The following is a 26,266-nucleotide window of genomic DNA, read 5'->3' on the forward strand; positions in this document are numbered from 1 at the left end:
CTGGTGGGTAGCATTAGGAAGTCAAGCGGGGAGCTTGTAGTCCTTTTGTACGAACTTCAATTCTTTCATAGTGAATTCAGGTTAGCCTTGAGGATCGGTGGGTCAAATCCTCCCCAGGTTTTTACCGTGTGGTTTCCTGGGTGATCATATCTTGTGTTCATTTATTTTCCGCTGCTTTATATCTTGATATGATTGTTTGGATTGTTTTAACCTAGAATTGCTTAATTTGACTAAGTAACAACTTGGCTAATTAATCTAGGCTACGCAATCTGGTTGTTTAAGGGGTCTAAAACCGTCCATTTGTCATCTGCTTTAATTCTTTCTATCTAAAGTAGGGCTCTTTTTGCTTAATTTCTTATTTATTTTTGGAATCATGCTTTCATGCATTTGCATTTTTCTATCATGCCTTCAGGCATATGCATCTTTCTTTCATGCTTTCATGTTGTTTGTCTATTTTTGTTTGGTTGTTTAGTCTTTATTTTGTTGTTTTTCAAAATAAAAAGAGAAAAATTAGAAAATACAAAAACAGTGTGTGTTTGTGTACATTGGTACTTGTGTACCTTGGATGGCCATTGAAACAAAGTTTTCTAAATTTTGTATCTTTTGTAGCTTAGATGAGCATCTCTATACACAACTAAGCAAGTGAGCTTTGTGACTCTTGTTTGTGATAAGTAAGATTAAGTTATCTCTAGTACTTAATACTCATATCACTCGTTTTGACGAGAATGACTAGAAAATCTTAAGAGAAAGGTATAAATAACCATCTCATCACTGTTGCCCACCAATCATAATATGACACATGTATGCTTCGGCATTGCAAAAGTGCAATGTCAATGACATTTGTGTTCTTCAACATAGCAAAATTGGAATGTCAAATATCAATGGATATTTCTTTTCCTTCTCTTATATGCCCATGCATGATATGCTAAATAAAAGAAAAATATGCAAAGAAAATAACAAGAAAAAAGATCAAAAATGCTTTAAATATAATTGCAAGTGTGTATTTTATGAGATGTGGGAGTTATAGGATGTACCTTGAAGGTGATAGTCCCCATCAAACAGTTATGATTGTATGTAAGTTAAAGTGATTTTCTCATATCTCAAATCGTCATAACATGTATACACTTATGCAATCTTGCGATGTTTTTCACACACAACACGCAATATTCTTTGCTACTCTTGATACATGTGCAGGTACAATATGATTTGGCCATCACAAGGAATACTTGTGTTTATGTATGCTCACTAAAACTATCTTGACTTGTTTTTGAAATATAAAATTGGTTAGACTTGTTTAGTGAGTGTGCATTTTTGGGATCTATGTGCTTAACTTTTTTTTTTGTTGAGAGATTTGTCTTTCATAAGTTTTGCATCTTTCTATTATCTTGTCATCCATAACATCTTGTTTCATTACATTCATGCATTTTTATGGATTTCTTGTGCCCCTTGATCATCCTTGATCATCTTTATGTTTCTCGGGTGAAGTTTTCTAGTTTTTTGTACCCTTTGTCAATCAAGACAAAAAGGGGGGGAAATTGTGGAGACAATGTGGTTTCTTTTTAAGATTCTACATGTTAGGGGGAGAAATACATGCCTTTGTAAGGGAGAGATGTGTTTCATCTTGTTAGGAGTAGTGCTTACCTCCTTTTTCTTGTACCTTGGGTCTTGTGACCATATTTGCATACATTGTATTTATTTTCTTTATATGTTGATGTATATCTTCTTCACCTACCTTTACATGTGTTGTTTCTTTTCTATCTTTATACACATGTTTCTTTTTAATTGTATGCAGTCTATTATTTTTGTTTCACATAAAGATGTCTTGATGAGTTTTGTTTAAAGTGTTTCAGAAATACAGGTTGTCAAAGTCTACTTGCCATAAACTCTCTTCTTGTAAAGTTTTTCAAGAGTTTGTGTTAGGATAGATTTTATTATATTTAACAAGTGAATATGAGGTGAATGATTTATGACTTCTCTCATATGCTCATTTGTTTGTTGTGGTTTTGTCACGGATTGTCAAAGGAGGAGATTGTTAGGACATATGTGGTTCACTTGTTAAGAACATATGTCATTCTTTTATGTAGTTGGCTAATCCTTTGACAAAATGCACTTTACTTGTATTTGGGTAGATCTAAGATGTGTTTAATACTTTAAGAAACTGTGTTTCAAGATCAAGTGTTGAAACCATACAAGTCCGTCCAAGATTCAAGTCTGAAAAGTGCCTGTCATTAAAGCTTGATAGCTGCTCGACACCTCTCAACAACTAGGCTATCTATCAAGCTCTTCAGCTGATTCTTATCGCAATCTCAATAACTTCTCGACAGTTGATCGATCAATCGAGAAAGCTTCTGTCCCTTTGACACCTTCTCAACACCTCCTTAATAGCTGCATCTGTCGAAGTTTAAAGCTCAACACCTTCTCGACACCTGCTCGACACCTCCTATCTGTCGAGGTTACGGAAATCAGAATTTTCAGATCTGATTTTTGGGCCAGGCTTATGTATTTGTGTAAAGTTTCTTTTCTCACAACCCTAGACCTATATAAGGCTTATTTTAAAGGTCATCACATAAGAGAATATAAGGAGAACATATGCAAAAGGTGACTGATGCCTTATTCTCTTTGAAAGAAGTCACTATGTCTTTGCGCCTTAGGGTTTTGTAACCAAGTTGTTGATGAAGTGAAGAACTTTTCAGCCAACAATCTTCTTCTAGTTGGTGATTAAGTCTCGTACTGGGATCCGTGCAATTGGTTAGTCATGTACTGGGATTCGTGCATCAAATGGTGGCGTTCATATATTGAAGAGTTCAGAGGTTTTGAAGCGGTAGAAGGTTTTTGCTGTGAGTTCATCTACGAGAATTGTAGAGTCTAAGGACAAAGGTTTTGTACTAGATTTGAAACTTCTCTTTACTATAGTGGATTGATTTTCGGGAAGGTTTCCCCCCAGGTTTTTTACTGTGAAACTAGTTTATTTCATTGGTTTTCCTGAGTCATCATATCTTGTCTTATTTATTTTTTCGCTGCACATGATTTTGACATGATATTGATATTTGTTTGTTTTAACAAGTTTTATTCATAATAAATCTAATTAACAACTTGTGTTTAAAACTTGTTAATTATATCAACCGGGGTCTAAATTTCCCAACAAACACAAACCCTAAAATCCTCTAGGTAGAAACCAATGGTTGTCTAACTGGGTATGTGTGAATCTCAACTGTAGGAATTGTTGTTGATTGAAGACTGGCCAATGGCTGTCTAAATGGGTATGTGTTCTTATTCAAATCTCAATTGTGAGAATTATTGTTGATTGAATTTTGGTAGTAAAAGTTGGGTTTCTACTTTCTAGGGTCATTTATGATAAAACCCAAATAGAGTTTTTGGTGTGTTTTGTTTCATCTGTGTTAAGTTTAGGAATGGTTTTAGTTTCACTATTAATGCTTAGGGATATCATATAAACTTCAATTTGATTTGTTTATTTTTTACTTTTGGTATATGAATATTGATATAGCCATACAGGGGAAAAAAATGTTTGACAATGAATAAGGAAGCAAAAAGCAAAGGCGATGTAATAAGAGTTGAGGCATTGCAATTTTCAAAGCCAGTTTGCTACAGATCATGGAGTGGCCAAAGGAACATGTATAATCTGAAAACATGAAATGAACTACAATATTTGATACATGCTGTTTACCAAAATGAAGCTCGAGTCAAGTAATACAAATATTTAAAGTAGTGAGAAATATAAGTGGAGGTAAATTTCAGCATTTTAGGGCTCGTTTGGATAGGTTGTTTACAAATGTGCGTTTTAAAAATGAGCATTTTTATAACGTGTGTTCTGAAAACATTATTTTAAAAACCACAGATAAGCATTTGGTAAAAATGTGAAAATATGCGTTTTTTATTTTTAAAGTTACATTAAGCATTTGGATAAGCTGTTTTAAAAATGGCTGTTGTAGGGGTGTTAGGCCCAGCAACATATATCTATGTATATATTGGGTCGGGGGCCCAATCCGAGAACATGAAGTAGTTCGAGGAGAGGTAAACACTATCATAGGAGTCTGTGTCAGTAAACGAAGAGGTTAGTTTTGGTTATAAGAATCCAAGAGGTTGGTCCGAGGATGAATGCCTCCTCAGCTGATCAAAGCCAAGGTATGAAGGTATGGTCTGCCATCTAGGGCAACGTTCAAAGAGATTCTATTAATGAAGATAAGCATCATAGGAGCGTAGGACAGGAGGAAGCCCTAAAATATTTAAGAGAAAGCTGCTACCACCGCATTGAATTCTCTGTAGCTAACTCTCTGGCCGCATTAATGAGGAAGTGATATTTAAACAGTAATATTCAACCTTACAACTACTACTAAGGACTTTAGGAAGATGCTGATGGGAAAAAGATCAAGACTAGTAATCTACTCTACACGTGAAGAGTAGAGATGAAAGGGCGGTAAGAGAGTATAAAACGAAAAGAAAACCCTGAAAGAAAGGGGGGCAGGGAGAATTAAGAGAGAAAAACTGTAGCAATAAGAACTGTACTTGTAATCAAACTCAAGGATTATATACAAGAACTGATCTCCTCAGACTGTGCCGAGGACAATTTTCTTTAGATAAAACCTGTCTGTTCTTACTTTATTGTCATTTGGATCCACTATAATTGCTATCCAACTTATTAAAGCCTAGTTTTTCAACTCACTTTCTACAAACTCATTATATTAGGCTCTTTAGGCCTAAATCCTTTTACCTTTTGAACTTAGGACACAAATTGCATCCTTACAATTGGCGCCATCTGTAGGAATTACTCGAGCTTTAGTGTGATAAAAGATCAGTGATGGTGGGTTCCGGGCCGAACCGAGGGGAATCTATGAGGTCCCAATGTCAGAATCATTTTTTCAATCTTGAGTGAAGAAGGGACCAGGAGGTTAGTGTGCATACCACGCATACTGATGGTAGCCAATCTCGAGCTGGGAGCCACGTCTCTCGCGAAGAAAAATCTAGAAGCATGCAACTGGAGATTGACCACTTGTGAAGGAGGTTACGCCGCGAGCGACGTAGGGGAACCCTTTTAAGCTCTGGCCCCTCTTCTGATGGTGATAGTGATATTAGCTACCGGCCTAGGTCTAGGATAGCTTCCAATGAGTCCTATCGTGTGATCAGGATCACCATTATAAGTAGAGAAGGGAGAGTCCGCCTCACCAAGGTCTGGGCAATGACGCTATAGGCAGGGCTCTGAATCAGATTTCCAAGTCACCTTTTACCTGTAGGACTGAAGGTGGAAAACTTCCTCAGCGTTTTACCCAGCCAATGTTCACCATGTACAATGGTAGAACGGACCCAGTGGAGTACATCAGCCACTTCAACCAGAGGATGGCTGTTCATTCCAAGATCAAGGCCTTGATGTGCAAGCTATTCTCATCCAGTCTGGGGCTTGTGGCAATGAGGTGGTTCGATGGTTTGAGAGAAGGTTTTGTTAGCTCCTTCAAGGAGCTTACTAGGGCATTTGGGGCCCAGTTTATGACATGCAATCCTTTAAACTCCCTGCTGTCTATGACTATGCGAGAAGGGAAGACCCTGAAAACGTACTCAAATAGATATTATGAGATGTTCAATGAGATAGATAGTGAGTTTGATGATGTGGCCATAAGAACTTTTAAGGTCGGCTTACCTACCGAGCACGGTTTAAGGAAGTTTTTGATTGGGAAACCTGCTAACAGTGTACACCGACTCATGGACCGAATTGATAAGTATAAGCGAGTCGAGAAAGACCAACAACAAAGGAAGGGGAAGGCTAAGGTTATCCCTCAAGAAAGGAGAGATTTCAGGTCGGGCCGATATAACAATAACCGGCCCCGCAGAGACTTTGCTGGGCAATCGGGGTCTACCAATACCTAAATGGTTAACACGGTATTCCGAGAACCAGTACATCAAGTTTTGGAGAAAATTAGGTGCAAGCCATTCTTTAAATGGCCAAATAAGATGGGAGGCGACCCCATAAAGTGCAATTAGAGCCTTTACTGCCAGTACCACAAGGACCGAGGGCACATCACAGAGGATTGTAGAACTTTGTGGAATTACCTAGATCAGCTAATACGGGAAGGCCGATTAAAGCGGTTTTTGTATCATCCTGAAGGGTAAGGGGGCCAAGCAGGATTGGAATCTTGGAGAGATGCTTCTTCGAGAGCCCCTTGGGCACAATTAATGTCATCCTCGCTGCCCCGGGGATGACTGGTTCTCATCCTTCCAGGGTGATGTATATGGCTCGGCCATCTGCTGATGACTATAACCATAAGCTGAAGAGGGCTAGGATGGAGATCCGACAAACGTTGAGCTTCTCAGATGAGGATAATGTTGGAACCATACCGCCACATAATGACACTCTGGTGGTCACCCTCAAAATAGGGGGGTATGATGTGAAGAGGGTGTTAATGGATCAGGGTAGTAGGGCAGAGATTATGTATCCTGATTTGTATAAAGGGCTAAACTTGAAACTGGAGGATTTGATAGGTTATGATTCACCTCTTCTGGGCTTTGATGGGAAGGTTGTTATTCTAAAGGGTCAAATCAAACTACCTATACAGGTAGGTTCCGAGGTGGTGGAGGTGGATTTCAGTATGGTGGATGCTTATTCTCCCTACACAGCTATTGTGGCACGACCTTGGCTTCATGCCCTGGGGGCTGTTTCTTCCACCCTTCACTTGAAGGTGAAGTATCCATCCGAGGATCAGGTTGAGGAGCTGGTTGGGAGCCAGTTCGTGGCTAGGCAGTGCTTGGTAGTAGCAATTATGCATCAGCTTGAAGCTAGGTCCTCGGCCTCTACTGATAAGGGTTTATAGCAATCAAGGACTTTGGTATTACCCATGGATGAGAAAGCCGAGGAGGCAAAGTGTGAGGATTTAGAGAAAATTGTTATAGGCGATAATCCAGAAAAGTTTTTTCAGGTTGGAGCTCAGCTGCCTCCTCAAGAGAAGGAAGAGCTGGTAGAGTTCTCAGGAGGAATATTGACATGTTCGCATAGAGTGCTTACGAAGCTCCTAGGGTGGATCCAAACTTCATCTGTTATCATCTAAATGTCAATTCATCTGTCACCCCCGAAAAGCAACTACCTCGAAGCTCGTCTAAAGACCACTCTGATGCTGTAAAAGACGAGGTGATAAAAATTAAGCAGGCTGGGACTATTAAAAAGGTGTTTTACCCAGAGTAACTGACCAATACTGTAGTGGTGAAGAAGAATAATGAGAAGTGGCGAGTGTGTGTGAATTTCACAGATTTGAATAAGGCCTGTCCAAAAGACTCTTTCCCTATGCCTCGAATAGACCAGCTAGTGGATGTAACTGTAGGCCATCCTCATATACCACTGGCCTTGGGTGATTAGAAAAAGACAACTTTTGTCACTCCTACTGAAAATTACCACTACAAGGTGATGCCTTTTAGTTTGAAGAATGCAGGGTCTACCTATCAGAGGATGATGACTAGGATGTTTGAGCCTCAATTGGGCAAAAATATTGAGGTTTATATAGATGATATGGTGGTGAAGAGTAGGGCAGTGTCCGAGCATGTGGGAGACCTTGGGGATATTTTTGAAATACTGAGGAAACAAAAACTGTACCTTAATGCTTCTAAATGCTCCTTTGGCATGGGGTCAGGCAAATTTCTAGGCCATATGGTCACTCATCGTGGACTTGAGGTCAACCCTGATCAGGTTAAGGCAATTAACAGTCTACAACCACCTCAGAATCCCAAAGAAATCTAGAAGCTAACTGGAATGACTGCTGCCCTGAACCAATTTATCTTTCAGTCAGCGGACAGATGCAGACTCTTCTTCCAATTGTTGAATAAGTAGAAGGGATTTAAGTGAACTAAGGAGTGTGCCTTGGCCTTCCAACAGCTTAAGGAATACCTTTCTTGGCCACCTGTCATGTTCAGGCTCAAGGTGGACGAGGTCTTATTTGACAATGGTGTGCAGAAGCCAGTTTACTATGTAAGCAAGTCGTTGCATGAAACAGCAGTTCGTTATCCACCGTTGGAGAAAGCCATTTTGGCAGTAGTACATGCCACCTGTAAACTCCCTCATTACTTTCAATCCCACACAGTTGTTGTTTTAACCCAACTTTCGCTTCAATCGCTGCTTCGAAGTGCTAATTTTACAGGGAGGATTGCCAAATAGGGTATGATCTTAGGGGCTTTTGATATCAAGTATATGCTTCGCACCTTGGTCAGGGGCTAAGTCCTCACAGATTTGGTGGCCAAGTTCGCTGAATCCCCATTGGAAAAAGAGGTAAAGAAGTAAAGCATGGATGGAAAGTTAGTTAGCATGGTCTCCTTGTAGGAACCTTTATCCTAGAGGGTATATGTTGATGGTGTAGCAAATCAAAGGGGATTTGGAGTAGGACTAGTTTTAATATCTCCTGAGAAGATCACTATTGAGAAATCCTTAAGGCTTGGCTTCTTGGCCACAAACAATGAGGTTGAGTATGAGGTTTTATTGGTGGGAATGATCATAGTTCAAAAAATGGAGGGAAAGGCAGTGGAGATATTCTCAGATTCAAGATTGGTCGTAGGCCAGGTGAAGGGGGAGTTAGAGGCCAGGGATGTGAGGATGCAAGAATATTTGAGTCAAGTTAGACACTTGCGGTCAGGATTTGAGTCTTTCAATTTGCTACATATCCCTAGGAGTGGAAACACACACGCTAATTCTCTAGCCACTCTCGCAACCTCCTCGGCACAGGACTTACCTCGGGTTATCCTTGTTAAAGAATTGTGCAATCCTACTGAGATGAAGCGAGAGATGGTCCATATCCATCAAATTAGGGTGAAACCTTGTTGGATGGACTCCATAATGCTATTCCTTAAGGAGGATATCTTGCTTGAGGAAAAGTCAGAGGCTGACAAGGTGCGGAGAAAAGCACCTCGGTTTTGGCTGTCCAAGGACCAAAAGTTGTACAAACGCTCTTTTTCTGGGCTACTTCTTAGGGATACTACTTCTTGAGGAGTTACATCAAGGGATTTGTAGGAGCCACATAGGAGGCAAGTCTTTGTCTCACAAATCCTCACTTAGGGATACTGGTGGCCAAACATGCAGAAGGAAGTGCAGGAGTATGTGAAGAAGTGTAACCAATGCCAAAGATTTGCACCAAACATTCACCAACCAGAGGGAGTCCTTAATCCTTTGTCCAGCCCTTGGTCATTTGCTCAATGGGGCTTGGACATTGTAGGACCTTTCCTTAAGGCAGCAGGGAATAAAAGATGGTTGCTGGTCAGCATGAATTACTTCACCAAGTGGGTCAAAGCTGAACCATTGATAAATATCAAGGACGTCTGCCAAGAGATTTGTTTGAAAAAATATTGTCACTCAATTTGGATCCCCCATACCCCCATCTAGGACAGTGGTCTTCAATTTGATAGCAAAGCCTTCAGGAGGTACGGTTGTGACCTAAGAATTACGAATAGGTATTCCACTCCGACTTATCCATAAGGGAATGGACAGGTCGAGACTGTCAATAAGGTCATAGTGAATGGACTCAAGAAGAGATTGGATGATGTGAAGGGTAATGGGTGGAAGAGCTGTCACATGTCCTTTGGACATATCGGACCACACCTCATAGGTCAATAGGGGAGACTCCCTTTTCAATGACTTATGAAGCCGAGGCCGTTATTCCTCTAGAGATTGGATTCCCAACACTAAGAACGAGTTCTTTCACTCCAAGTAACAATGATGGGCTGCTAGGGAAAAGTTTAGACTTAATTGAAGAGCGAAGAGAAAATGTCATGGTCCAATTGGCATATTATCAACACAAGCTCAAGCAAGGGTATGATGCCAACGTGAAGCTAAGGCCACTAGTGCCTGGAGACTTGGTATTAAAAAGGGTTTTAGGTACTACAAAGAACCCAACATGGGGAAAGTTGGGGCCCAACTAGGAAGGGTCATATCACACCACCTCACTGGCTGGGATAAGTGCATATTATCTTGAAAATCTAGATGAAAATATTGTACCCTGCCCCTGGAATGTAAAAAACCTGAGAATGTATTATTATTAATGAAAGTTTTCCCTATCATATTTTCGTTTATTACATTATGCGTTATACTTCCTATTATTTATTTGAATATCAAATAAAACCTTGGTCATATTTGGCTCCTCGGACCATATACCTTGGGTAAATTGATATTTTCTATCATTTTTCTAAGTATTAAATAGAACGTTAGTCATGTTTGGCTCCTCGGACCACATGCTTTAGGTAAATTAATAATTAATAACATCTTTCTAAGTGTTAAACAGAACTTTAGTCATGTCTGGCTCCTCGGACCACATGTTTTGGGTAAATTAATATTCAATGACATCTTTCTAAGTGTTAAACAGAACTTTAGTCATGTCTGGCTCTTCGGACCACATGTTTTGGGTAAATTAATACTCAATAACATCTTTCTAAGTGTTAAACAGAACCTTAGTCATGCCTGGTTCCGAGGACCACATGTTTTGGGTAAATTAATACTTAATGACATCTTTCTAAGTGCTAAACAGAACCTTAGTCATGCCTGGCTCCTCGGACCACATGTTTTGAGTAAATTAATACTTAATGACATCTTTCTAAGTGACATCTCAGAATCTTAGTTATGCCTGGTTCCTCGGACCACCTACTTTGGGTACATTCATATGTCCTATCATTCTGCTAAGTATGAAACAGAGCCTTAGTCATGTCTAGCTCCTCGGACCACATGCTTGGGGTAAATAAGTACTTCCAATTAATTATTTAATGTCAAATAGAATCAACCACTCTAAATGGCGAAGATCTTCATTGTAATAACATGCTCAAATAGACAATCATGAGCATCACTTAAAGCATTTGCAGTAATAATTGTTATTTGTTTGAGAATCAATTCTCCATCTAGTCCCTTAGACTTACTAATAAGTAGGGGATTACATGGAGTTAGACATATATGGATACTACATCATTGTGTGTTTTTAAGGTTAAAGCTATACTTTGCCAAGATGGTGGACTTAGTAGGTTTAACCTGTCTTGTTGATCATATGAGGTGTGATAACTTTGCTGCCACTTATGTAGATAAATAAGTGGAGTTATATCTCATTGTCACATTGATTAAGTGTTAAGTGAAACAGAGATTGTATTTAGATCTATATAAACATCACAAGTATAAAAGAAAGACTTGCAATTATCATTAAGCCAAACCTCTGAAAAGGGCCATTAGATTAAAAAATGTTGACTTGATTTTAGGACTTCATTTTTATTACTAAAATATTGGAAACAAAAAAAAGAAAAAAAGAAAAAAAAAAAAGACAATTTATGACTTCATTTTTATTACTAGCTTATCCTTTGAGTTCTTGGAAGGTTGGGTAGAGGCTATCGTGGTGGAGGCTTGACCTTTGCCTTTGAGGTCTTCTTTTGAAGGTATAGGGACAGTTGCAAGCAAGATTTCCATGTTGTGGGAAGCCTCTTTCTCCTAGGAGGAGTCTTTGGGGGCAGCTAGAGGCAAGGCAGCTTCATGGGTCCCTTCTTTGGTAGTGTCTGCTACCTTTTAAACGTCCTTGGACTGCTCTGCTTCCTTGGAGGAGATGTTGGCTATAGGAAGAGTTTTAGTTGGGCTTTCCTTGCCTTCATCTGTCCCCAAGAAGACTAGGTCGACCTTGGAGCTTGAGGAGCCTGAGACGCATATGGCTGGGGGGTAGTACACATTCTTTGCTCTCCTAAGGGCAGAGGAGGCCTCAACCCCAGCTTGATCGAGGGCCTCATTCCACACTTGGAGGCAGTAGAATCTATACACCTCCACGACCTCAGCCCTGAGGGCATCCTCGGTCTCAGTCACACCCACCTCGTATCCTTCTTGCTCAACTTGCTCTTTGGCCTTCTCGGCCTCCTCCAATTTCTTGGTTAAGACTTTGATCTGGCTTTTGGTAGCAGCGAGGTCGTCCTTGGCTTGGCGAAGCAGCTTGTACTGAGCCTCTGCTTGCCTTTCCACCCCTTCCAAAGCGGCCTCGACACTTTTCTTGTCCCAATCAACTTCCATTAGCTTAGTAGTAAGGTTTTGTGACTTCTTCTCTGCTAGCTCGAAAGCTTTCACGGTGGCAACACGCCTACCCTCCTTTTCCTTCATTAACCTATGAGAGCCGATAACTATCTCCTTAACTCTATAGGCAGCTTGGACAGCCTTTAAAAAAAAAAAAAAAGTGATGAAAACAGTAAAGTACAAATATAAAAAATATTATTTCTATGATAAACAGAAAAGGAAGGTATTTAGTGGACTTACCAAGGCGAGGTCCCTCTTCAGACTAAGGAACACTTCATGCTTCCTCATTGTTCTGAGATCAGCCATATCCCCAGGGAGCAGTAAGGCCTGCTCCATGGCATCAGCAATGTACCCTGCCCTCCCCTGCTGAAAATCCCTAATGGATGCATTAAAGGGTAGGGGGGCTCCGTCTAACACCAGGGCAGGCGCCTAGGCAGGAACCCCGACCTGAGTGTCACTTCTCTTATCTGCCAAGGTTTGGGCTACCTTGGCCTATTTACCTCCCTTCTGATGCTCAGCCTCCTTAGGGAGGGGGCCTTTCCCTCCTTCCACTGCTTCGAGACCTCTCTAATCCCTTTTTCTCTTATGGTCCGTAGGATCAGGCTAGGGAGGCAAAGAGGATGGAAGAGGGGGGAGCTTCGCCTAAGTAGTCTTCTCGAACGCCTTACTCCCAGGGCGAGACTCCATGACGTCCAGGAGACCAGTTATCGGCTTGTGTTGTATCCCCATAACTTCTGGAGTATAAGGGTCTTCTTAGGAATGACGTTTATGCGGGAAGAAGGTGGCCAAGATCACCAATTGGGGTTTCAAGGGATAAAGGTCAGTTAAAGACTTTGAAGTCGTCTTCCAAGTCAGAAACTTCAACAAGCTCTTCCTCTTCCTTAATCGTGGGCTGGGACGGCGTTGCCTCTTCCTCGGCAGCGTGTTGGAATGGCAATGCTACCTTTGGTATGCCTTTTGGGAGGCAACACTTATCCAATGTAGGCAAGGGTCCTTTTCTTTAATTACGCACTTTGGTGCCTGAAATCTTTTAGAGATAGGGGTGTAGCCGAGGATTAGGTATGCCACCCTTAGCTAAACGTCACTATGAACGAACACCTCAGCCTTTAGTATCTTGTCTAAGCTCAGCTGGTTGACAAAACTGAAATTTGGAATAGCTGCGTTCTTATCTGCAAAACAATCAGGAAAAAAAAAAACATAGTTAACAAAAAATAGCGCGAATCAAAGGAAAACTCATATACAAACACAAACAGAAGAAAAGGGAAAAGGGTGACTTTGAAATAATCAACCTAGACCTAAAGCCCTACCTGGTGTCCCCTCTCTCGTCGGGCAGGGGAGGCCATCATGCCATTCCCCTAAAACGATCAAGAAATCCTGGTTCAGGCCTTTGTTGGAATCAGGGAGGCATTGGATGAGCCTAACCTCGAGGTACCTAGATTTCAGGTAATACCTCTTTCCCTTTAGGTGATGGAGGTTGTAAATCCAATTAACATCGTGATAGGTAAGACCTAAGCCCATTTTCTTGTTAAGGGCATCGACACTACCTAAAATACTAAACATGTTTGGGGCACATTAGGTGGGAGCTAATCTATGAGTCCTAAGGTAATCCCTGGTGACGATGCCCATGGGGATTCTCACCCTTCCCTCTATAAAGGCAATCATCGTAATTACCACTTCTCCCTCTTGCCTTCTCTCGTGCCATTCCCCTTCCTTGCAATACCTAATGAACACTCTTGGCGGAATCTTATACTAAGCTATGAAGCTCTCTATACCCTCATTGGAGTCTACTAGATAAGCAAATCTACTCATACTTGAAGAAGGGTTGAAGGTACTAAGAAGATAAGGAAAAAATAGAAAGGCCGAGGAGAAAAGGACACGGATAAAAAAAAAACAGAAGGAAAAGTAAATGGAGAGATTTATAAAGACTTACGCGAAGAAGAAAACTATCCTCGAACTGGCTCTTGGTATGTGTAAGGGCATGAGTAGATTGAGTAAGTGTGCAAGTTTAGTGTATGAGTGCTAAAGTGAGATTAATGAAGTGTTTGGGTAATATTTATATCGAAGAGGGAGTGACAAGCAAGAAAGTTCCGGCCCGAGTTCCAACAAAATCCTCAATCGTTAGATCCACATCACGCCGTAGAACGTGGGGAACATAGAGCCGTAGAAATTTAATGAAGGCGTGTCTCGGATGCTGAAGCATCAGGATCGTGCGTTGGGTAGTTAAAAAGATACCTACGCAGGCATGGATGATGTATGATAAAGTATGAGGTCCTTGTGGTGACATCGAAATCCTCATTTCTTCCCGATGAGCCAGAGAGGAGAATTTCGAGAGGCTATTGTATGGGGTTAGGCCCAGCAACATATATCTATGTATATATTGGGCCGGGGGCCCAATCCGAGGACATGAAATAGTCCGAAGAGGGGTAAACACTATCATAGGAGTCCGCGTCAATAAATGAAGAGGTTAGTTTTATTCATAAGAATCCAAGAGGTTAGTCCGAGGATGAATGCCTCCTGGGCTGATCAAAGCCAAGGTATGAAGGTATGGTCTGCCATCCAAGGTAACATTTCGGGAGATTCTATTAATGAGGATAAGCATTATAAGAGTGTAGGACATGAGGAAGCCCTAAAATATCTAAGAGAAAGTTGTTACCACCGCATTGAATTCTCTGTAACTAACTCTCTGACCACATTAATGAGGAAGTGATATCTTAACAGTAATTTTCAGTCTTACAACTACTACCAGGGACTTCAGGAAGGTGCTGATGGGACAAGGATCAAGACCAGTAATCTACTCTACACGTGGAGAGTAGAGATGAAAGGGGTAAGAGAGTATAAAATGGAAAGAAGACCCTAAAAGAAAGGGGGGGGAGAATTAAGAGAGAAAGACTGTAGCAATAAGAACTGTACTTGTAATCAAACTCAAAGATTATATACAAGAACTAATCTCCTTAGACTGTGCCGAGAACGATTTTATTTAGATAAAACCTGTCTGTTCTTACGTTATTGTCATTTAGATCCACTATAATTGCTATCCAACTCATTAGAGCCTAGTTTTTCAACTCACTCTCTACAAATTCATTGTATTGGACTTTTTGGGCCTAAACCCTTTTACCTTTTGGGCTTAGGACACGAATTGCGTCCTTACAATTGTTTTGAGTGTAAATTCCAAAAAAAAGACTTATCTATTTTGTTAATGTTTTTTTGTCATTTTTCCTTTAATCAGTATTTTTTTTTAATTATTATTGAAAAGATGTAATTAAACCTGACAATTGCATTAATAATAATAAAAATAATGATGTTGTCATTGTTAGAATTCATGGAGAGAAATTTATATAATTTAAAATTGAAAAAGAAAAAACAAAACCATCAAGAGGAAGATATTAAAATGATTAGGAAAATACATTGTTATATTGCTATATTGAACAATGTGTACATGTATATATAATTCAACTAACTCTCTAATACTAAAAGACTTTTAGCTTTGATTAATACAAGTAAACTACTATCGTTTTGCAAGAAATTTAAACTAGCTTGACTTGCTTTCTTTCTTTTTCTTTTCTCTCTTCTAGACCAGGATCAAGCTTTCTTTTAAACTTCTTGCCTTCTATTCTCTGATACTCCCCTCAAGATGAGCAGGGGAATAAACATTAACTAGGCTCATCTTGGTTAACATATCTCCTATCTGTGACTTGGTCTTGATGTGCAGCAATCTAATTACTTTTGCAATGACTTTATCTCGCACAACATGTCAGTCAATCTCTTTGTGTTTTGTCCTCTCATGAAACACAAGATTGGCTCCAATGTGGAAGTGCAGCTTGCCTATCAGCAATCCAACCCAACAGCAGCAAAATATCTCTAGATTAATGAGATCACAGTTCAATAGCAATCAGATCACATCCAATTCATCATCATTCAATCATTTCAAAAAAATTGTATTAGAAGCTTATGAACCACTTGGACACCAAAAGAATTAACTTTGGATGCCAGCCCTACTAATCTAAAACCCAGTTCCAAATACTATAATTATTTTTGAGTTGTAATACTTTTAAAACCTATGTACAAATTTGTAATTTTAAACCGACAAATTTTCTGGAACCTGTTAATAAGTAACCGAACTGTGCTTTAGAAGATGGGGGCTACAAGCAAAGGCAAGAGAAGTAAAGCGTTGAAATTTTGCATGCCCCACAAAGTGTCATCACGATCTTTTTCTTAATGAACAATAAACGCTACCACAATTATCAAAGTAAAATTCAAACATAATTATCATCGAAGTTAAATTATGACAAATGGATCCAAAGCTTATTGGCTTGTATGGCTATAGAGCTATTGCCAGTGAATATAAAGCCTGGGAAGGCTACACAAAGCTACATCTGTAGAGCACCTAGTCATATATTATCTAAATCTTAGTAAGATAATGTGCAAGTAAGAAAATCAAAACGGAGCAAGCTCACAAAATGCTAAAAACAAAACATAGCAGGCTCACAAAATGCTGAAAACAACAGAGCAGGCTCGCAATGAATGGCATCAATTATCATGGAAAGCTTAGAGGCCACATCTAGAAAATTGTAATAATTTTTAATTCCAGTTAGTTGTATTAGCAAAAAGCTCTAACTCGAATGCACTCCCTCCTCCAATAAAAAAAGGGGATAGAGAGTGAGGTCATAGGTTCAAGGCTATTGGATGCATGTGTAATTTACCAATCTAAAATAAAATTTCCCTCTATACAACCTTCCACTAACCAACTCAAATGATAATCATATGGCACAAAGAAATGGAAAGATGCCTTGTTGGTACCCTGGGGGTCTGATTTCCACTCGGGTTCCTAGAACCTAGTAACCAAACTATTATAAATTTGGACAGTGATTATTGGTATGTGTTCCTCTCTCTCTCCCTCTAATACTTGTACACAATCCAATATGGTGAAAATAAAAGGTGAGGTAATAGGACTCTTTGTTCAAAGATTATAAAGGTCCAACCTAAGAAAGAAGAGCGAGTTGTACCAACCTCGGTTGTTGTGAATTTGCACAAAACAATACATGCTTTACTCTGAACCTGTGATTACAATTATCTCATCTGAACCTAGGCTGCTATTAGCGCTAATATTCAAGGCAAATTTGAAGCTAAAAGTGGGAATGTCTCATAAGTATAACAACTACCAAGACTTAGAATCTCTCTAAATATGAATATTTTCTGCAATAAAAAAGAGTTGTAAATCCTATATAAATTATTGAAATAATATGCAAACTGCAGAAAAGAAGGAAAACTATATGAATTACTAACAAAGATGTCACATTTTGAAAAAAATTCTGGAGGGTTTATTTAACAATATAATCCCTCTGTCTAAAAGCCATGAAAGTTGAAATATTGGAAAAACACCCATTTCCAAGGGCAAGTGCAACTCTACAAACTCAGCTAAAATATATGGTTCATATACATGTATTGAAATATATGGTTCATGTAAAAGACGTATCCAATATCTGGTCATATAAAAGCTGACAAACACGATAGCAGACTTCTTGGTAAAGACCATAAGTAAAATTCTTTATCATTCCAAATTTTCTCCATAACAGCAAATTGTTAGTTTCAATAAATAGTATTTTTGCTCTTTTCCCCTTTGTTAGTTTCTAGAGAGAGGAAGCTTTAATATTCTTATAATCCAAAAACTAAATGCTAACACAAAAATACATTTAATTAAGTATTTGACAAAGAATGTTTATTTTACTGAACTATGCATTACTTTGCAATGCTTACCATTTTCACTTGCATAAACATGTACAACTCCATCTTCCATTTTGAAACGGTGCTGCTTGGAAAATCAGAAAGCATCAAACAAATGAATGACTGTACTTGAATGTAAACATTCACATAGCTTTCATACGTATTAGGGAAAAAATCTTTAAAAATTTCACACCGTGAACAAGCAAAAAATGACTCACAGCTGTTGCTTCAACAGGTTCAAAGTGAAAGGGATCACTGTTCAGATTGGATGCACTAGATTTCCCCTCAGTTTCTTTCTTCCATGGAGCAACCATTTCCCTATAGACATAATTTTTACACAAATCTAAACATTCACGAATCATTTTTTGTACTTCTTCCTCTTCTCTGCTTGTTGACTCCGACCCCACATGTTCTTACAAGAGAAATAGAGAAATAGGTATCATGTGGTTGGTCCCTTCTTCAAATAATAATATTAAAACAACCGTGCATTTACAAAGGTTGAATAAGCCTATTCTCTGTAACTATTAAAAACACATTACTTCTTCCACATATAATCGCAATTAAGTAGAGTAAAAAAGTAGAATTTTGAATGCCACCAAAGAGTAAGTCAACAAATAATATAGCCAACAAATTCAATTTTCAACAAAATTTGAGGCAATAAAAAGACAGATCTCCAACAAAATAGGTGGAAAAAGGAATTTAAAAATACCATGGACTGTTGCTCTCAGAGCTAAAACGGTGTTGTCAAAATTAGGATCATTCCCCACCATGTGCACTGAAGGTGTATCTACCTTTCCATCACCATGCAGATCAAGGACGGATGCAGGATTTTAAGTTGGGGGGGGGGGGGGGGGGAGCATGTGTATCATTTTTTTTTTTTTTTTTGGTTTTTCATTGATGCTTAAATGAGCAAGATGATTATGCATTTTTTTGTGTATTAGAGTAAAATGAAGCTAAAAAGCAATAGATCAGTGCATTGTCATCAAGGTTCTAACACTGCACTTTGTAAAGTTTGGTGAAGCTCAAATTTGAGCAATATCAATTGTAGGTTTATATTTGTTGCCTTTGTTTGCTTCAAGAACTATAATTATAATACCACTATTTAGTGTTGAGGGTAAATTGCATCTTTGGTCCCTCAATTTTAAAAGGTTTGATTTAGGTCTTGCAAATTTTTAAATTTAACAATATAATCCCTCTGTCTAAAAGCTATGAAACTTGAAATATTGGAAAAACACCCATTTCCAAGGGCAAGTGCAACTCTACAAACTCAGCTAAAATATATGGTTCATATACATGTCTTGAAATGTATGGTTCATGTAAAAGATGTATCCAATATCTGGTCATATAAAAGCTGACAAACATGATAGCAGACTTTTTGGTAAAGACCACAAGTAAAATTCTTTTTCATTCCAAATTTTCTCCATAACAGCAAATTGTTAGTTTCAATAAGTAGTATTTTTGCTCTTTTCCCCTTTGTTATCAGAACTATGCCCACTACAAGCACATAGAGATAGACATATCTAACCCACAACTCCCCAACAACACACATAAATAGATTCCAAAATCTGTCAAACTTAGAGGGCCACCTCGCATAGAGAGGATACACAAACACTATACTGGAAGTGCATTTACAATACCCATTAAGCTTTATAACACTAAAGAATGTTAAAAATTGAATTTTTGTCAAAAGCCCATAAACACAATCATGATTCTTGAATGAGAAACATAATAAAGAAAACTCCTTCATCCATTTATTCCCAAACCACCAAAAACAAAACACAGGGGTCTAATTCCAATGATATCTATGTGTATACAAATATAAATCAATAATTATAATCAAAACCCAAAATGGACAGGTCTCAAAAGCAGCCAAAAACCCAAATAAATCCACAACCCATGAAGAAACAAAAATAGTAGCAGCAACAAATCTCTCAATCAAAATAAGTTCTAAAATTTTGATTTCAAATTCAAACAATCATGTAACCCACCAGTAAAAAGCCCAAATCTATAACATAAATTCAACAGAAGAGGAACATAGAATTGCAAACTGGCAAGCAAGATGAAGAACAAAGCAGAAGTAAGAACAAAGAATTGAGAGCCCGTGGAGACTGAAAGAACAGAGTAGCAGATATACATGGAGGAGTATAGACTAACTGAGAAAATAAAGGAGGAGATATACATGGGGGAAGGGATAAAGCTGGTATTTCCTATTGTATTGGCGCTATTTTGATCTTCTGAAGAAAAAAAATAGCGATTAGCTCATCTGCATTTTTGAAAAAGCAAAGTTTCGCAACGTGAAAATTCTGGATTTTGCAAATGCAAACATGCTGATTTTGTAGAGCCTAACGATTTGGCAAATCATGTTTGGTCTAAAATGCACGTTAAAGATTTGTAAACAGCCTATCCAAATGGGCTCTAAGTCTTGAAGGGGATCCAAAATCCAAATACAAGGATGTGGTGCTTTTCTGTTTTGTTTTTGGACCATAGTTAACTTTGGTTACCATGGTTATTTTTTATTTGGTTAAGTTAAAAACTTTTAATTGAGATTGCACTTTGTAGACCTTAGATTTTTTTTAAGCAGACATAACCTTTAACTGAACACTCTCCATTTCAAATGGAAATGATGAGATCCGGATCCCCCTTAAATGGGGTGGTGAATAACTTAATTTTCAAGCTAGGACTACTTAGAAAGTTAGCATAAGCGGAGTGGCTGAGTCATCTAAATTTTTTTGAGATTTTGGATTAAAATGGACGTAAAAAATTAAAAATCTATCTTCAAAAAAATATAATAATAATAATAAATAAAATAAAATAAACAAAGGACAAAAGATTCATTTTACGATTTTATAATCAGGCCATTTCCTTAGTGACTTTTATCAACGATTCAGACGTCCTTTCTTTAAAACTAAGATTTCATTATAATATTTAGTTACTGTCAATTTGATGCAGCCTTGAGGAAGGATCTGGGGTTGTCCTGCTGAGATGCGAGTTGCACTACAATGAATCAAAAAGAGCTAGAGGTGGTGGTCACTCTAACTACACAACTTCAAAGACGCAATGGAAAAGGGTAGTTCCAATGTCCCAGTCCCCATCCTTAATATTGTCAACTTGTCAAGTTAACCCTTTAGTAAAGGAAACTGAAGGAGCATTGTATTTGCTTGACATTTGATGGAAAAGACCACATTCGGCAAATATTTAGCTCTCAATAAATAAAAGAACAATCTCCTATGAGTATAACATCCATGCATAATTTAACAAGGGTCTCAAAAACATAATATCAACCTAAACTTACCATACATAATATTAAATTCAGACTTAAAAAGTGTTTTCCCTCCATTTGACTTAAATTGAAAAATACTGCCAGCAACCTTCATGAACTTCGCTAAGATCATTTTACCAAGTCTTCATTTCCTGCAAATAACAAAAATAATGTCAATACCACCTAACAATAAAACTATGTCAAGGGCCTTTTTTGCCATTTTTGAGCTATTTGACCAGCTGGTCCACAGTCCTAAATAATCAATTCTAACTATGACTAGATCATGATTCTGCTTTGGCCTAATCTTGCTGCATCAGCAAATGAAACCTACTCACTTGCACAATAATTGGTCATGATTTTTTTTTGTCCTCGCATCTTGCATGCAATTTGAATTTTATCTTTATTTGGCTTTTCAGCTATTTTCTTTTACCAATCTTCAAACCTTCATACTCGGACAACCGCCAAGGCAACAAAGAAGCACAGTACAATTTGAAGTTTTTCAACCCCTTGGGAGCTTTAGGTATAATTTCAAATCTAAGCTTATCACTAAATGTCCATCACCAAGTTATCTAGTAAGAACAATAGGTTTTATGGATCCATAGTTCAGACTGCCATCTGTAGTGTTCAAAATTTATAAGCTTGCATTTTTCTAACCAGAAAAATAAATAAATAAATGCATTTGCTGGCCAGACATGAAGTATTCAGACAAGAGAATAGATCAGATAATTATGTAGGTAAGACATGGATCAAACAATAGAATATAAGTATATGTAAGCCTATGTGGTGCTGTTTACTTTGTAAACATATTAAAAAGTGATATGTGAGATTCCTTGGTGATTTCAATTATTGGGAATTGAATTTTATTCAAATAAGTGGGAAGCCCACTTGAAACATCTTTCCCCCTAAATCGGGGATTGTATAATGGAGTTGTCAATTATTTTTATTTAAAAAAATAGGAAAAAAAAAACCTAAACATTGAATTGAAAATCTAGATTTCTTTGAATAATTGAAAATAATTACATTTGATAGAAATTACAAAGCTTTGAGTCCTAATTACATTCTAAATAAAGTAAGACTTTGAATCCCAGTTACAATCTATCAAAATGAAAATTATATTGAACAAAGCGTACTAATCTAAAACCCTAGGAATGTGTGTGTGTGTGTTTTTATTATTATTTATAAATAGGATTTGTTAAGCACTCATATTGCCCGATAAAAACCGGTCTTCTAGACTAGTAGTGGCCAATTACATACATGGAAAACATTCACGTCATAAATAGCAAACACCATTTGAAATTGAATTGGAAACTGGATTGAAACTGAAGATGTATTTGAACATGTGTAGGCATTTTCTAATTTCATGTCATGCATTGTTATTGGTTTAAATTATTAGACCTGGAATTAAATTTGAGACTAAAATAAATTTATATATCTGAACTGGAATAGGCTTTAAAAAAAATATTTAGTTTTGAAAAAGAACTTTGACTTTGAAAATGGTTTTAAGTATGCAATAATTTTGAAAACAAGTTTGATTTTGAACTATGTTTCATTCTTGATAATGAGTTTAAGATTTTTAGTTCTAAAAGAGATACTTGAATTCAAAATAGAAATTTTTTTAAAAAACTAGCTAGTGTAGAAAATTATTTCGAACAAGGTGTAGAATTTTAATGCAAAAAATAGTGCAGAAAATTAATGCTGTGCAACCTATGAGTAGAAAAAGGCTACATTCGATGAAAATCATTTTCTTTGCTTGTCATTTGATGAAAAAGGCCACATTCGGCAACCTATGAGTAGAACATCCATGCATAATTTAACAAGAGTCTCAAAAACATAATATCAACCTAAACTTACCATACATAATATTAAATTCAGACTTAAAAAGTGTTTTCCTTCCATTTGACTCAAATAGAAAAATACTGCCAGCAACCTTCATGAACTTCGCGAACAACATATTGCCAAGCCTTCATTTCCTGCAAATAACAAAAATAAGGTCAAAAACACCAAACAATAAGACCATGTCAAGTGCCTTATTCACCATTTTGAGCTATTAGACTAGCTGGTCCACAGTCCTAAATAATCAATTCTAACTATGACCAAATCATGATTCTGCCTAGGCCTAATCTTGCTGCATCAGCTAATGGAACCTACTCACTTGCACAATAATTAGTTGCACCCATGCTGCATTTGGTCATGATTCTTTTTTTCTCCTTGCATCTTGCATGCAATTTGAAGTTTATCTTTATTTGGGTATTCAGCAATGTTCTTTTACCAACCTTCAAACCTTCATACTTGGACAACCACCAAGGCAACAAAGAAGCACAGTGCAATTTGAAGTTTTTCAACCCCTTGGGAGCTTTATTATAATTTCAAATCTAAGATTATCACTAAATGTCCATCACCAAGTTATCTAGTAAGAACAACAGGTTTTATGGGTCCATAGTTCAGACTGCCACCTCATAAAGCTTTTGTTGAGAAACAGTTTTTTTATTATTTTTTCTGAAAATCAAATGAAAAAATCAAGTGAAGTTAGATTCCATCTGTAGTGTTCAAAATTTATTAGCTTGCATTTTCTAGCCAGAAAAACAAATAAATAAATAAATGCATTTGCTGGCCAGACACGAAGTATTCAGACAAGAGAATAGATCAGATAATCATGTAGGTAAGACTTGGATCAAACAATAGAATATAAGTATATGTAAGCCTATGTGGTGCTGTTTACTTTGTAAACATATTAAAAAGTGATATGTAAGATTCCTTGGTGATTTCAATTATTGGGAATTGAATTTTCTTCATATGTTGGAGTCTAATACTCCTACTGTGAGTGGGGACTGTTTTTGGTGGAAATTGAAGAAAAATGGGGGTTTTGATATTCATTCTTACTGTAACGTGCTAAGAGGGTCTTTCTGTGTCATCTTTCCATGAAAAAGTATTTGGAGGGTTAAGGCCCCCATGCAAGTTTCCTTTTATGTTTGGATGGCGGTGTGAGGGAAGATATTGGTTACAACCTGACGAGCAGAGGTTTTTAAATTGTGGCCAGGTATTGTATGTGCTGGCGAGATAGTGTATCATCTTTTGATTCACTGTGAGAGGGTGTATTAGTTGTGGTGTTTTGTCTTTAGATCATTTGGAGTTTTTGGGTTTTGCCTAAAAGGGTGCTAGATCTTTTCTTTGGATGGATGTATTGGTTGGGGCATCTGACATTTGGAATTTTTATTTTGATAGCGTCTTAAGATTTTGAAGATATGGTCCTAGCGGGGCACATTTGACATTTAGAATTTGATACCGTTGTGTTTAATGTGGTATTTCGAAGGAGGGTAACAACTGCACGTTTGAATCAGCAATTAGGTTTGCTTGGAATCAACACCTGGCACTTCAAAAATTTCCAGAACAAAATTCCAACCATCAAAATCTACCTTAAATCTTTACTAAAGCCATTTTAAATAGGCTTCCAATGAGTACATCAATAAGGAAAGTAATTTAAAAAAAAAAAAAAAACCACACAAAATCTTTAGACGGATAAAGATTTACATTGGTGAAATTCCAAAATTCGAGATTTCAAATTAACAATATTCTTGGTGCATCATGGTGCCTGCACCACTGGAACATAAAAGTAGTAACAGAATATAAATCTGCAATAGCTAGTTATAGGGTTCTGAAGATGAAAACCAAAACATAAATAACAACTAAAGTGGCTTAGTGGCTCCAGTATAACATGAATTTGATCAAGAATAAGTTTTGAAAACTAGTAGTTTTTGAGGTTAAGCCTAAATTCTTCAAAATCCAAAAACAAATAAGAGAAAGTATACAAGGTTTCAAATACATCCAAACTATGAGTCCAAGCACAATAAGTTCCCAAAGCATGATAACAACTCTTTTAAAAACAGGGTAGTTTTCAAGTAATCATTCAAATAACAGAGAAGATGCACACATGCTAAAAGGTTGAAGCTACAAATCTAGACAAGTCAAGCAGGAGCAATAGCACAATAGGTTAAAAGACGTGTATTATTAGAGAGTAGATCCTTTTCAAACATTCCTCTCCAACTAAGTTAACTCAGCATTGTAAAAAAAAAGAAATTGCAAATGTAAAACATTATCATGCTTTTCCTAGCTAATGCATGACTTAGGAGCAGTTTCAAAGGTTTATTTGAGGGAGAATAGAAAGAGAAATTACCTTGCTTAGAGATAGAGATGGGCTTTACTCTAATAAATATGACCTCTACAAATCCAATTCCCCTCCACACTTTAGTTTGAAAGGTTTCCATAGTAGCAGTAGAAGCATCCTCAGCCTTGAAGGTAATATAATACATGAGGCCCTCAACGGGCTGCACATTTGCCTTAACCACCTCCTTGAACTTAAAGTTCTTCTTCTACAAGAAATTGTCCCAGACACAATAAAGCCAACAGCAATAACAATAATAATAAACGTAACTAATCAAGGGGTTTGATTATGAAAAGACCTCATCAGTGTTGTACTTGTGGATTGCTTCCATAGAATATTCTACAAGAAGTTTTTTCTTATGAGCATCATTAATGACCCCCTCGAATCCCATCGGCTCAATTCTACCGCATGCGAAAGAGTGGCGAAAGTCGCCAACATCAAAGCCCTGTGAATCAGAAACACAAAGACAAATGAGACAAGAGTCATGGGAGCATCATCAACTGCACAAACTCACTATATCCGATGATTGCTTACCCCGCTCTCATTAACCTGTTGATGATACAAAAAATATTCTGCACGGGTCATCTCAGGGAGCTCACCGGGAAAACAATCGTCATCGTCATCGTCATCGTCACCGCGATTGGGGGCGTCTTCCTCTTCTTGTCTTTCTTCATCTGTCTTATTCTGCTTCTTCTCTGGTGGTTCCTCGTGCTTTTCTTCCAGCCTCGGGACAAAGACATCAGCACTAACAGCCGCCATAGCCATTTCAGATGAGATCAGAAATTTTTATTTTTTATGAAAATGAATAAATAGATGATCTCACACTCACGTGTTGTTTCTTTTAGCCCTATTCTTATTTCTATCTACTTTACATTTTTACCCTTTGCGGCTTCGGTTCAAAGTTCAAACCCAACCCATTTGTTGCAGAGTATGGGCCGTATGGCTTTAATTGCAAGCCACAAGCCCAAGTCCGCTTTGGTTGAAAGCCCACTAGCCGACCTATAATAATGTTTTTAACCACGAATACAGATAGTAATTAAAAAGTCCACTTAATAATAATTTGTTGCTTGACTCTAAATTTCCAATTATTCAATGTATGGAAACATTGTCGTAAAAAGCTGGA

General features: G+C 37.7%; 4 protein-coding genes and 1 long non-coding RNA gene across 7 annotated transcripts; 3 read left to right on the forward strand and 2 right to left on the reverse strand.

Annotated features, from left to right (window-relative positions):
- Positions 1-5,298: 5,298 nt before the first annotated feature.
- LOC112021114 (uncharacterized) lies at positions 5,299-5,877 on the forward strand. Its single transcript, XM_024053686.1, has one exon. It carries the CDS (start codon positions 5,299-5,301, stop codon positions 5,875-5,877), a length of 579 nt encoding a protein of 192 aa, XP_023909454.1.
- A 329-nt stretch (positions 5,878-6,206) lies between these two features.
- LOC112021115 (uncharacterized) lies at positions 6,207-6,818 on the forward strand. The gene has a single exon (XM_024053687.1). The coding sequence runs from the start codon at positions 6,207-6,209 to the stop codon at positions 6,816-6,818; it is 612 nt and encodes a 203-aa protein (XP_023909455.1).
- Positions 6,819-6,842: 24 nt separating this feature from the next.
- Positions 6,843-8,971, forward strand: LOC112021116 (uncharacterized). Its single transcript, XM_024053688.1, has 4 exons — positions 6,843-6,990; positions 7,629-7,684; positions 7,871-8,042; positions 8,349-8,971. Exons 1-4 carry the CDS (start codon positions 6,843-6,845, stop codon positions 8,969-8,971), a joined length of 999 nt encoding a protein of 332 aa, XP_023909456.1.
- A 6,452-nt stretch (positions 8,972-15,423) lies between these two features.
- LOC136070448 (uncharacterized) lies at positions 15,424-18,556 on the reverse strand. Its single transcript, XR_010631673.1, has 3 exons — positions 17,944-18,556; positions 17,759-17,810; positions 15,424-15,862 (listed from the first exon to the last, which is right to left on the reverse strand). It is a non-coding gene; the product is annotated as an uncharacterized LOC136070448 (long non-coding RNA).
- Positions 18,557-20,908: 2,352 nt separating this feature from the next.
- Positions 20,909-25,972, reverse strand: LOC112040257 (uncharacterized). Of its 3 annotated transcripts, none has more exons than XR_010631695.1 (5): positions 25,678-25,971; positions 25,442-25,588; positions 25,156-25,351; positions 22,836-22,954; positions 20,909-21,136 (listed from the first exon to the last, which is right to left on the reverse strand). XR_010631695.1 is itself a non-coding variant. In XM_065780429.1 (5 exons), the coding sequence occupies exons 1-4, from the start codon at positions 25,906-25,908 to the stop codon at positions 22,914-22,916; spliced, it is 615 nt and encodes a 204-aa protein (XP_065636501.1). In that variant the 5' UTR covers positions 25,909-25,972; the 3' UTR covers positions 20,909-21,136; positions 22,912-22,913. The 3 variants fall into 3 exon arrangements, 2 of the variants coding, with proteins under 2 accessions (XP_065636501.1, XP_065636502.1); XM_065780429.1 differs by having other exon boundaries at positions 22,912-22,954; positions 25,678-25,972; XM_065780430.1 differs by lacking the exon at positions 22,836-22,954 and having other exon boundaries at positions 25,678-25,972.
- Positions 25,973-26,266: the final 294 nt, after the last annotated feature.

This window comes from Quercus suber, unplaced genomic scaffold, assembly GCF_002906115.3.
Source record: "Quercus suber isolate HL8 unplaced genomic scaffold, Cork oak 2.0 scaffold_235, whole genome shotgun sequence".
In the NCBI taxonomy this organism is placed as follows: Eukaryota; Viridiplantae; Streptophyta; class Magnoliopsida; order Fagales; family Fagaceae; genus Quercus; species Quercus suber.

Excerpts from the sequence above, each read along its gene's own strand:
- LOC112040257 (XM_065780429.1), bottom strand. The coding sequence starts at position 25,908 with ATGGCTATGGCGGCTGTTAGTGCTGATGTCTTTGTCCCGAGGCTGGAA. Across the intron at positions 25,589-25,677 it reads AACAGGTTAATGAGAGCGGG|GGCTTTGATGTTGGCGACTT; the intron begins GTAAGCAATCAT and ends TCTGATTCACAG. Across the intron at positions 25,352-25,441 it reads ACAAGTACAACACTGATGAG|AAGAAGAACTTTAAGTTCAA; the intron begins GTCTTTTCATAA and ends AATTTCTTGTAG.
- LOC112021116 (XM_024053688.1), top strand. The coding sequence starts at position 6,843 with ATGGATGAGAAAGCCGAGGAGGCAAAGTGTGAGGATTTAGAGAAAATT. Across the intron at positions 6,991-7,628 it reads CTCAGGAGGAATATTGACAT|GCAAATTTCTAGGCCATATG; the intron begins GTTCGCATAGAG and ends GCATGGGGTCAG. Across the intron at positions 8,043-8,348 it reads GGCAGTAGTACATGCCACCT|CAAATCAAAGGGGATTTGGA; the intron begins GTAAACTCCCTC and ends TTGATGGTGTAG.
- LOC112021115 (XM_024053687.1), top strand. The coding sequence starts at position 6,207 with ATGACTGGTTCTCATCCTTCCAGGGTGATGTATATGGCTCGGCCATCT.
- LOC112021114 (XM_024053686.1), top strand. The coding sequence starts at position 5,299 with ATGTACAATGGTAGAACGGACCCAGTGGAGTACATCAGCCACTTCAAC.